Source organism: Perognathus longimembris, chromosome 10, assembly GCF_023159225.1.
Source record: "Perognathus longimembris pacificus isolate PPM17 chromosome 10, ASM2315922v1, whole genome shotgun sequence".
In the NCBI taxonomy this organism is placed as follows: domain Eukaryota; kingdom Metazoa; phylum Chordata; class Mammalia; order Rodentia; family Heteromyidae; genus Perognathus; species Perognathus longimembris.
Window position 1 is genome coordinate 8,001,302 of NC_063170.1, and position 10,615 is coordinate 8,011,916.

The 10,615-nt window shown below is 49.1% G+C and overlaps 1 protein-coding gene across 4 annotated transcripts; it reads right to left on the minus strand.

The window, feature by feature from the left end:
- Positions 1-1,040: 1,040 nt before the first annotated feature.
- On the minus strand, positions 1,041-8,595 carry Zfp1 (ZFP1 zinc finger protein). Of its 4 annotated transcripts, none has more exons than XM_048355115.1 (4): positions 8,083-8,595; positions 6,042-6,106; positions 3,451-3,577; positions 1,041-2,530 (listed from the first exon to the last, which is right to left on the minus strand). In XM_048355115.1, exons 2-4 carry the CDS (start codon positions 6,063-6,065, stop codon positions 1,452-1,454), a joined length of 1,230 nt encoding a protein of 409 aa, XP_048211072.1. In that variant the 5' UTR covers positions 6,066-6,106; positions 8,083-8,595; the 3' UTR covers positions 1,041-1,451. The 4 variants fall into 4 exon arrangements, with proteins under 4 accessions (XP_048211072.1, XP_048211074.1, XP_048211075.1 ...); XM_048355117.1 differs by having other exon boundaries at positions 6,042-6,100; positions 8,078-8,595; XM_048355118.1 differs by lacking the exon at positions 8,083-8,595 and adding an exon at positions 7,533-7,556 and having other exon boundaries at positions 6,042-6,100.
- Positions 8,596-10,615: the final 2,020 nt, after the last annotated feature.

Sequence of the window (10,615 nt, forward strand, 5' to 3'; positions counted from 1 at the left end):
CAGGATTCTTTTCAACTCATTTCTAAAATGAATTATGCACATAGAAATTTAAAATGCAATATTGAGTTTCCTCAAAATAAGTTTTTCCTTTAAAATCTCTGAAATGTAACATCTGTGAGCTACATAAGCACTCTACCTTTTTTTTTTTTTTTTTGGCCAGTCCTGGGCCTTGGACTCAGGGCCTGAGCACTGTCCCTGGCTTCTTCCCGCTCAAGGCTAGCACTCTGCCACTTGAGCCACAGCGCCGCTTCTGGCCGTTTTCTGTATATGTGGTGCTGGGGAATCGAACCTAGGGCCTCGTGTATCCGAGGCAGGCACGCTTGCCACTAGGCTATATCCCCAGCCCTCTACCTTTTTTTTTTTTAAGAAGACAAATATGAAAAGAAATGGAAACTCACAAAAATATTTTTCTGGGCTACACAATATTTTGGTAAGACATGCACCTGTAAGTCAGGAACAAGGTCATGGCGCATGCGGCGATCTATCTGCACTGCACACTTGTATCTTGTAGCGTACATTGAGAAACGCAGTTCACATTGCCTCCTCCGTCAAGTTCCTCTTCCTTACCTACACTTGCATCTTAGAACGCATAAATCTTCTAGAAAAATCTTCAAACCTGGAATCAGGTCGAGTCTCCACCAAACTGTCAACTTTAGTGGAGAGGCAGCGCAGTGACGATGGTCACAGCAGCGAGCCGGAGCGAAAAGGCCCAGTGCTACCTCAAATCTGGTACCTATTTCATTTGGAATGCAGAGCAGGTTGGAAAGGTGCTGAAACTCACATTTAATATGGAAAAATCGTGTTTGATGTGCCCTCATGATTGCAAAGACGAACATTTTCAAACTCCCAGTAACTTCACATACATACATTTAAAACATGATGTGTGTTTTGCAGAATGGTCTCGCATATAAATTTCTAGGGTAGAGCCAGGTACCAGTGGCTCACATCTGCAACCCTAGCTACTTAGGAGGCTGAGATCTGAGGATCATGGTTCAAAGCCAGCCCAGGTAGGCTGTGAGACTCTTATCTCCAATAAACTACTCAAAAAAGCCGGAAGTGGCGCTGTGACTCAAGTGGTAGAATGCGCACCATGAGCAAAAGACGCTCGAAGGCAGTGTCCAGGCCCTGGGTTCAAGCCCCAGGATTGGCAAAAACATAAACTAAAATAAACGTGTAGGGTACTGTCTGTCTATGCTTGCGCTATTTCTCGGGGACTGGGTGCAGCTTGGTGGCGGAGCCCACCCAGGGACCTGGTTTCAGTCCCCAGCACTGCACAGGACAATTCCGAAAGCCACCGGATGTGCTGTGACAGGCGTCTCTCAGCCCAGAACCGCGTTCTCCACGGTCCCGGCCTCCCGACTTCCCCGTGGAGACTGCCTGCCAGCAGGAGCTCCGGCGATCCTCGGGCCCCTCCCGCGATGGGCGCTGGGGTGAGGGCCCCGGGCTGCGGCTCAGGGCCTGCCGGCCGAGTGGAGCCGCTGGTGGACGCTGAGGCGGGACTTCCGGCTGAAGGCCTTGCCGCAGTCGGCGCACTCGTAGGGCTTCTCCCCGGTGTGGATGCGCAGGTGCAGCCGCAGCGTGGACCGCTGGCTGAAGGTCTTGCCGCACTCGCTGCACTCGTACGGCTTCTCCCCGGTGTGAGTTCGCATGTGGATGATGAGCTGCGAGTTCTGGATGAAAGACTTGCCGCACTCGCTGCACTCGTAGCGCTTCTCCCCGGTGTGGATTTTCTGATGGATGATGAGGTTGGACTTCTTGAAGAAGGTCTTTGCACACTCGCTGCACTCGTAGGGCCGCTCTCCGGTGTGAATCCTCTGGTGCGTGGTGAGCTCGAACTTCTGTGCGAACGTCTTGCCGCACTCGCCGCACCCGTAGGGCTTCTTGTCCATGTGCGCCCGCTGGTGCACGATGAGGTTGGACTGGTGTGTGAAGGCCTTTCCACACTCGGGGCACTCGAAGGGCTTCTCCCCGGTGTGGATCCGCTGGTGCTTGATGAGGTTCGCCTTGTGGGAGAAGGTCTTCTGACACACGTTGCACTCGTACGGCTTCTCGCCCGTGTGGATTCTCTTATGGCTCACGAGGAGCGACTTAAACGAGAAGGCCTTGTCACAGTAGTTGCACACGAAAGGCTGAACCATGGTTTTCATTTTCTGATGCTTAAAAATCACTTCCTTAGGGCCGAGGGCTTTGGGGCTTTTGTTATACTCGGGGTAGCCCGCCGCGGCCTGGGGCTTCTCTTGCTTCAGACGGAGGAGCGGTTTTCCAAACCCGCTGCCCTCGTCGCCCTCCTTCCTTGCATAGCTTCTGTCACCGAGCGCGTCCGAACGACACGTCAGAGTCTTTTCACAGCCACTGTACTTATAGGGCACTTGTCTCAAAGAAACGTAGTCAGTGTTCAGATGAAAGGTTTTTGCAAAGAGGTGACCTCTTTCTTCGACTGGGGTTTGGTTCTTGAGAATTAGAAACTGCCTTGCCTGCTCGTCTGGGGTTTTGGGGTCCCTCTCCATCTGGTCATCGGCCTTCCACACTTCTAGGATGCAGCACAAAGAAATGCACTAGTCAGCCCCTCACCACTTCCACAAGGGAGTCTCCGCGGATGTGCTACCTCTTTGATCTAGCAGGTGACTAGCTCTCTCCCACCGCAAGCACAGCCCTGCTGACATCTTTTTCTTGGTCTTAAACTTTGAAGGACAAAAATATAAAAGGCTGTGACCAAAAAAAAAAAAAAAAGGTACAAACTGACAATGGACATAGGTAGCATTGCTAGATGACAAAGTGACCTTAAAGTGGATAAAAAACAAACAAAAACTAAAGGTGAGGGCTGAGGGCATGCGCAAGGCCCTGGGCTCAACTAAGAGGAGCAGGATGCCGAGAGACTGGCGCCTCCGGGGACGGAGGGGACTTAGAGTCTTCAGGGACCTGGAACCACACAGACTAAGGGAGTAGGCAGGGCAGACGTGAAGTGGGTGGGACTCGCGGGGGGGACCAGGGTGAGTGACTGGTGTGGGACTTGAACGGCAGACCTTCTGACCTCCGCCTCCTGAGCAGCTAAGATTATAGACACGCACCATCACACTTGGCCAGAAACTACATTCTGGAAAATATTCTGAAGACACCAACTTGCTCCTACGTGGTATCTGATATCATTTCCACAGTTTCTCCCATTTTCCTTCTTTTCATATTGTCCCTAGAAAGTTCTGGGCTGGTCATTCGAGCTACACTATCCACAGCTTTTTGTTGTTCCCATCACACCTAGTTTGACAATCACAGGATGCACGGTTCCTGCTGTCTAAGTCGCTGGTGAATAAAGAAGGCAGAACTCCACAGGCTGCATCCTCCCAGCCTCAACATGCGAAGATGGAGGGCAGCAACACGCAGTAACGCAGAAGCTCCTGTGAAGGACAGAGTGCTGACCGGCAAACAGGGAGCGACACCAAAGGCCACGCTTACCCACTGACAGCAAGTTGCTGTAGTTCTCCAACATCACGTCCATGTAGAGGATCCTCTGGGAGGGCTCCAGGCGCTCCCACTCCTCCTGGCTGAAGTCCACAGTGACATCCGTGAACGAAACCGAGCCCTGAAACGACATGTTGTCCAATCTGAGGTGGCCAACTCTTGGTGATGCAGAGAGAACACAGAAGAGCAGGCATGATAGTGCATGCCAGTAATCCCAGCACTCGAGAGGTTGAGAGTGGGGGCCTAGAGTTGTTGGGTTTTTTTTGCCAGTCCTGGGCCTTGAACTCAGGGCCTGAGCACTGTCCCTGGCTTCCTTTTGCTCAAGGCTAGCACTCTGCCACTTGAGCCACAGTGCCACTTCTGGCCGTTTTCTATATATGTGGTGCTGGGGAATTGAACCCAGGGCTTCATGTATACGAGGCAAGCACTCTTGCCACTAGGCCATATCCCCAGCCCCAGCCTAGAGTTTTTAAAATGTAGATCTTACAAGAGTCAACTGAACATACACTGGTGTGTGTGTGTGTGTGTGTGTGTGTGTGTGTATGTGTATGTGCACCAGGCCTGGGGCTGGGCACTGTCCCTGGGCTTTTATGCTCAAGGGTAGCCCTCTATCACTTGAGCCACAGCTTCACTTCTGGCTTTTTGGTAGTTAATTGGACATACGAGTTTTACAGGATGACTTCAAACCATGGTCCTCAGATCACAGCCTCCTAAATAGCTAGGATGACAAGCATGGGCCATCAGTGTCCAGCTGAGTCAATTTAACTCCCTTATTGGGTGCCACAAACACCTAACTGTTATTACAGTGCCTGCTTTGGTGACAGTCCTCAGATGCTTGTTTTTGAATTACCAATTACCCTGTTCCAGTTTATGCTAGAAGCAACTTGGTGTCATTATCATTCTTGCTCCTCTTACAGTTTTTTTTTTTTTTTTTGCCAATCCTGGAGCTTGAACTCTGGGCCTAGGCTTTTGTGCTCAAGACTAGTGTTCTACCACTTGAGTCACAGCTCCACTTCTGGCTTTTATTGTAGTTTACTGAGGACAAGAGTCTCACAGACTTTCTTTCTCTGGCTGGCTTCAAAGCTCAGTCATCAGGTCTCAGCCTCCTGAGGTGCTAGGATTACAGATGTGAGCCACTGGCGCCCGGCTCTCTTGCGAACTCTTTGTAGGCATTTCTTGTAGCTCTCTTGCCTTGAGTTCTGTCTGCCCCTTCTCATGCTGCTGTTCTTTGGAGGTTACTGTTCTATTTGAGCACACTAGATACATTCTGATTTTTTATGTTTTTTCCCTGCATGTGGAACCTCAGCTACTTGGAGGCTGAGATCTGAGGATTGAGATTCAAAGCCAGCTCAGGAAGGAAAGTCTGGGAGATTCCATCTCCAAAATAACCAGCAAAATGCTGGGCTGGAGATGTGTGGCTCAAGTGGTAGTGCTTCCCAGCCTCACTTCCTTGCCCCACGTGGCTTGCTTTGTCCCGAGCACACGCTGACATGTGTCTCTCCCTCCACACCAGGTTGCCTTGGATCAGATGAAGATATTCATTTCACTTCACAAAAGTGTGCTGAGAGCTGGCAGTGGAGCCAAGCAGAAAATACAGCGCATCCCACTCCCTCTAATTATATTCCTGTCAGACACCCAAGACTCAGCCACACTCTGACCCGCCAGATGGACCAACTGTGTCAAGCCGTATGTTTCCTTATGTTTCTTATGACCTTGCCAATGACTTCCCCAAATGAGGCTGCTGTAAGCTTGGAAAGCTAGAGCTAAACTATGACCAGAGACTTTACTCTGCCCCTCTTCTCTTGGGAGGCTTGTACAGGTGTTGAAAAATATTTAGACACAGCTAGACATGTCTAGGTTTGCTCGGTAAGTATTGTCAGACTGCTCCCAACAAGGCTGCCACCAGCAATGCATGTGTTGTTTCTTTTCTCTAATACCAGCTACTATAACTTGAGAGGGAAAAAAAATAAAGATTTGAAATACCCTAAGCCAGATGCTGGTGGCTTGTGCTTGTGATCCTCCCTTCATGGGAGGCTGACAATGGAAGTGTGTGAGACCCCTTCTCAACAGATCCTGAGTGTGCTGGTACACACCTGTCATCTCAGCTACATTTGATGGAGGCACTGAAACCGGGAGGATCGTGGTGCCTGCCCAACACCAACACCAAAGCAAAGAGTACAGAGACAAACCCCAGACTGGGAAAACATCTGACAAACACCCGTTTAATAAATAATTAGTCTCTAAATATACAAATAACTCTTGAAGCTCAAAATAATAAACAATGTAGTTAAAATGGGCAAAAGATTGTGAACAGACGCTTCACCAAAGATGATGTCTGGATGGTAAATAAAGATGCGCAACATTACAGGTTACCAGGGTCCTGTAAATCACAGATACTGCCATTCACCAATGAGAATGCACAATATACAGAAACTAATATTCTAAACAACTGCTCTTTGGCTGCTGGCATCAACCACTTATTTTCACTGTTTTCCTTAAGTCATTCATACTTCTCTACCTCATTTTTTGGATCCACATACGTTTCCACAAATGTAATATAAAAAAATAGGGAATATACAACTCACCTGGGATTTGCTCATTTTGTTCATTTCTGACGTAAAGACAGAGAACTACGAAGACAGAACTGGAACACAAAAAAAAGGAAGGCACGTTATTAAAGAGTTGCTCTGCCTCGTACCCATGGAATGTCTGTTTTAGAAATCTCTATCTACTACCTGGCAAAATAATAATTCCTAAGCTAGGCACTCGTGGTTCATGTCTATTAGACTCGCTAACAAGAGGCTGAAATCTATGGATTGCAGTTCAAAGCCAGCAAAGGCAGGAAAGTCCATGAGATTCTTATCTCCAATTAATCACCAGAAAAGGTGAAAACTGTAGTTCAAGTGAGCAAAACAGCTCAAGGATAGTGCCCAGTTCATGAGTTCAAGCTCCAGGACAACCAAAGAGAGACAGACAGAGACAGAGAGAGACAGAGACCGAGAAAGAGGGAGACAGAGACAGAAACAGAGATGGAGAGAGAGAGACAGAGACAGGGGGAGAGGGAAGAAAATGCTTCCCATTGACCCCACTGCCTTTAATTGGGTTGTCTCCTAGAACAGGACTAAGGTTGAGCCTCTCTGAAGTGACTTACTAGTACCCTTATTCTAATATAATCATTAATAGAATCAAAATAAAAGCTAACAGGTGGTTCATGCCTGTAATCCTAGCTACTCAGGAGGTCCAAAGCCAGCCAGAGCAGAAAAGTCCCCAAGAGACTGTTATCAAAAAACGGGAAGTGGGGGCTGGGGATATAGCCTAGTGGCAAGAGTGCCTGCCTCGGATACACGAGGCCCTAGGTTCGATTCCCCAGCACCACATATACAGAAAACGGCCAGAAGTGGCGCTGTGGCTCAAGTGGCAGAGTGCTAGCCTTGAGCGGGAAGAAGCCAGGGACAGTGCTCAGGCCCTGAGTCCAAGGCCCAGGACTGGCCAAAAAAAAAAACAAAAAAAAAAACAAACGGGAAGTGGCGCTGTGGCTCAAAGTGGTATAGCACTAGCCTTGAGCAAAAGAGCTCTGGGAACAGTGCCCAGGCCCTGAGTTCAAGCCCCACGACTGACAAAATATTAATAGCAATAATAATAATAATAATAATGTGAAGAATAAGTAGTAGTAGCTAACAATCTAAGAATAATGCAATTGGTTTCAAAGTTTCCAAACTTTTGAATCCTAGGGAAACCTTCCTGGCTTCTGTGCTAGACCAAACTCAAGGCTTCCTGCATGCGAGTTAAGCGCTCTGCCCCTGGCCTATACTCCCAGTCCATGGGGAAACCTTTGTAAAATCACCAAGTTCGGTTTATAGTCTTCAGGGTGCCTCGGGAGGAATAAACAGCAAATTCACCCACGAGAACATTGCAAACACACGCAAGGCAAAAACCACCAGTAAGCCAAGTCAAAAGACAAAAGGAAGACACAATCGGCTGTCGCCTACTACAAAGTAACAGCTGGCTGTCTGCCCTCGGGTCAATCACTCCCCCCACCCCCCGCCGTGGGAGCCTTTCTTTCCGCGGATACCCACACCGGAAGGAAGGACACGGGTCGGATGTGAAGACCGGGTGCGAACACTGTAGACGGAGCGGGGCTCTCGCTCCCGGGGCGTCTGGAACGACTCAGGAGCCTTCCCCCACTCCCGCCTCCCGCACCAGGATGCGGCAGGTGGCAGAGGGTGGTACCCGGGGCGTGGCCAGGTGCGGAGGCCCCGCCCCCTCCCGCCCCTCCCGCCCCTCCCGGCAGGTCCGGCCCCGCGCGCGCCCGCGGGACTTCCGGGCTCGCTCCCGCGCGGCCGCGGCGCCTCGCTGTGGGTCGCGGGCGCCTTTGCCTCGGCTGACAAAGGGAGGCCGGCAGGCCTGGCCGCCGCCCTCGCCCGCGCCGCCGCCCCCCCGGCTCTACCGCGAGGCCCAGCCCGTGGGCTCCGCCCCGAGGAGGGCCGGGGAGGCCCCCGACGTCGCCTCGATGGTCTCAGCCGAAGTTTGGGCTCCCACCCACCGGGGCAGGAATCCACGCGTCATCACCGGGGCCTCGGCCCCGGGCCACGCCAAGCCTCCTGACAGCGCCTTTTCCTACCTGGAGGGCAGAGCCTCGGCTCGTGGCTCCGTGGCTTCGGGCCACGGCGCGGGGCGGCGAAGACGTGGGGACGAGGGGTCCTGTCACCCACTCGCGGCCCGGGGTGGGGGGGGGAGGGCGGGCGCCGCTCGGCGCGCCGCACATGCGCAGATGTCTGGGCTGGCGCGCCCAGGGTCCTCGCTGCGGCGTCCTGCCGGCCGCGGAACTACATTTCCCATAAGCCTCCGAGCTGCACACTTAGGGACGCTCTGAAAAGTCTAGAGGGTGAAATGAGCGTTTTTCTAAGACAGTCTCCTAGCCTGGATTGTGTATTTCTCTCAGGAGGGGTTGTGAATTACAGTCCTTTTATTTCTCAAAAAAAAAAAAATCCGCAAGTAATCTTGTTACGAAAATATGCCCAATAAGGCAAGTATTACCTTTCCAAACGCGGATCTCTTAATTTTTTAAATGTAATTTTGTTTTTACTAAGGTGTTGGACAGAGGGTTAGCATGTCACAATTCAAATAATGCATATATTTCTCTTTTGGACAATGCAACTACTTTGCATAATTTTTAACTTTTTTCTTTAATGCTGGCCCTGAGGTTTGAATTCTGAACCTGAGCTCCTTTTTTTGCTCAAGACTTAGCTCTCTACTATTTGAGCCACAGTGTCACTTCCGGCCTTTTCTGTGTATGTGGTGCTGAGGAATCGAACCCAGAGCTTCATGCATGCTAGGCAAGCACTCTATTGCTGAGACACATTCCCAGCTCCTGTTGTTTTTCTTTCTACTAGGATTGCACAGTGCCCTTTTCTCCATCATCTACACTGAACGCTAGTGGTTGTTTGATCTTCTTCCTAGCGTGTTACAATGTTCCTTCTTTTCTAATACATTCACCTCCCACTAGCAGCGAGTCCCTTCTCTTTGCCAAGTTTTCAAAGGGTGTGTGTGTGTATACCAGTACTGGGCTTTGAATTCATGGCCAGTGCTCTCACTTTTTCACTCAAGCCTGGTGTTCTGACGCTTGACTCATACCTTTACTTTGGGCTTTTGGGGATAAAAGTCTGAATTTGTCTCCTGGGGTCGACTTTGATCTGCAATCCTCAAATCTCAGCTGCCTCCTCCTGAATAGCCAGGATTATAGGCATGAGCCAGTTGGCTTTTTTTTTTTTTTTTTTTAAATGTAGTTAAGCCTGGCCTGGAATTTGGCATTCTCCTGCCTCAACCTCCTGAGTGCTGGTATTACAGGTGTGCACTGTCATACCCAACTGCCTGTATGATTTTTGGCTACTAGAAGTGCAATAAATAAATGGAATCAGTATAGTAAATTTGTCTTTATGACTGGCTTATTTCACTTAGTATAAGGTCCTTAAGGTTCACCATGTTGTAGCTTGTGTCAGGATTTCCCTTCCTTCTGAGGCTAACATTCCCCTGTTTATTCTTTTGCTCATTGCTTCCATAAATAATAGTGTTACTATAAACTCTCTGAGTGGTGCCAGGCTTCCAGGTAAACATTATCCTTGCAGGATAATTTAGCCAAGAGTAGAAGGATCTATCTGACCTGTGGACTCATGAACAAGAGTGAATGTTTGTCATCTCAGGCCAAGGCCACTCAAGTGTGGTTTGCTATAAAGTAATAGCTGATGCAGCACTTTTTTTCTTTCTGCTGGTATTGGGACTTGAACGTGGGCTCACACTCTTGCTTGGCTTTTTCTGCTTAAGGCTGGCACTATATCACTCGAATTACACTTCCACTTCTGGTTTGTTTTGTTTTGTTTTTGCAGGTTAATTGGAGAAGAGAGTCTTAATGGAGTTTCCTGCCAGGGCTGGAAGCTGGGTTCCTCAGATCTTATAAGGCCTCTGAGTGGCTAGAATTACAGGTCTGTGCCACTAGTGCTTGCTTAATACAGTATTTTTTGAAATTGGATCTCCCTGTATAGTCTAGGCTGGCCCTGAACTCAACAATTCTACTACCTCTGCCTTTTGAGTTCTGGAAATAAGGTTGTATGCCCAGCTGCAAAATTTGTTTTCGATATTAAAATGTATTAACACAAGTCAGAAAAGTGTTATGCTTCTTCAGCATATGATGGTTATCTAAACATTACTGAGTCCAAGGGATGTGGCTCTAAGAATCAGCAGTATTAAAAAAGAAAAAGATTTGTGCCAGCACTGGTGGCTCACCCCTATAATCTTAGCTCCTCAGGAGACTGAGATCTGAGGATTTCTGTTCGATGCCAGCCTTGGAAGGAAAGTCTGTGAGACTCACATCACAAATTAAACACCAAAAAAGCTGGAAATGGAGCTATGGCACAAGTGGTAAGGTGCTAGACTTGAGGGGAAGAAAAGAAAGGAAGCTCAAGGACAGAGCCCAGGCTCTGAGTTCAAGCCCCAGGTCTGGCACCAAACAACAACAACCACCCAAAGATTTGTGTATCATTTTACCTCTCGACAAGATGAAAAAATGTTAGTGGTTATGTTGAATAAGAGATTTTTGTTTTTGTGGTCGACAGAGTCTCACCTTATAACCCATGTTCGCCTGAAATTTGCCATCTTCCTGCTT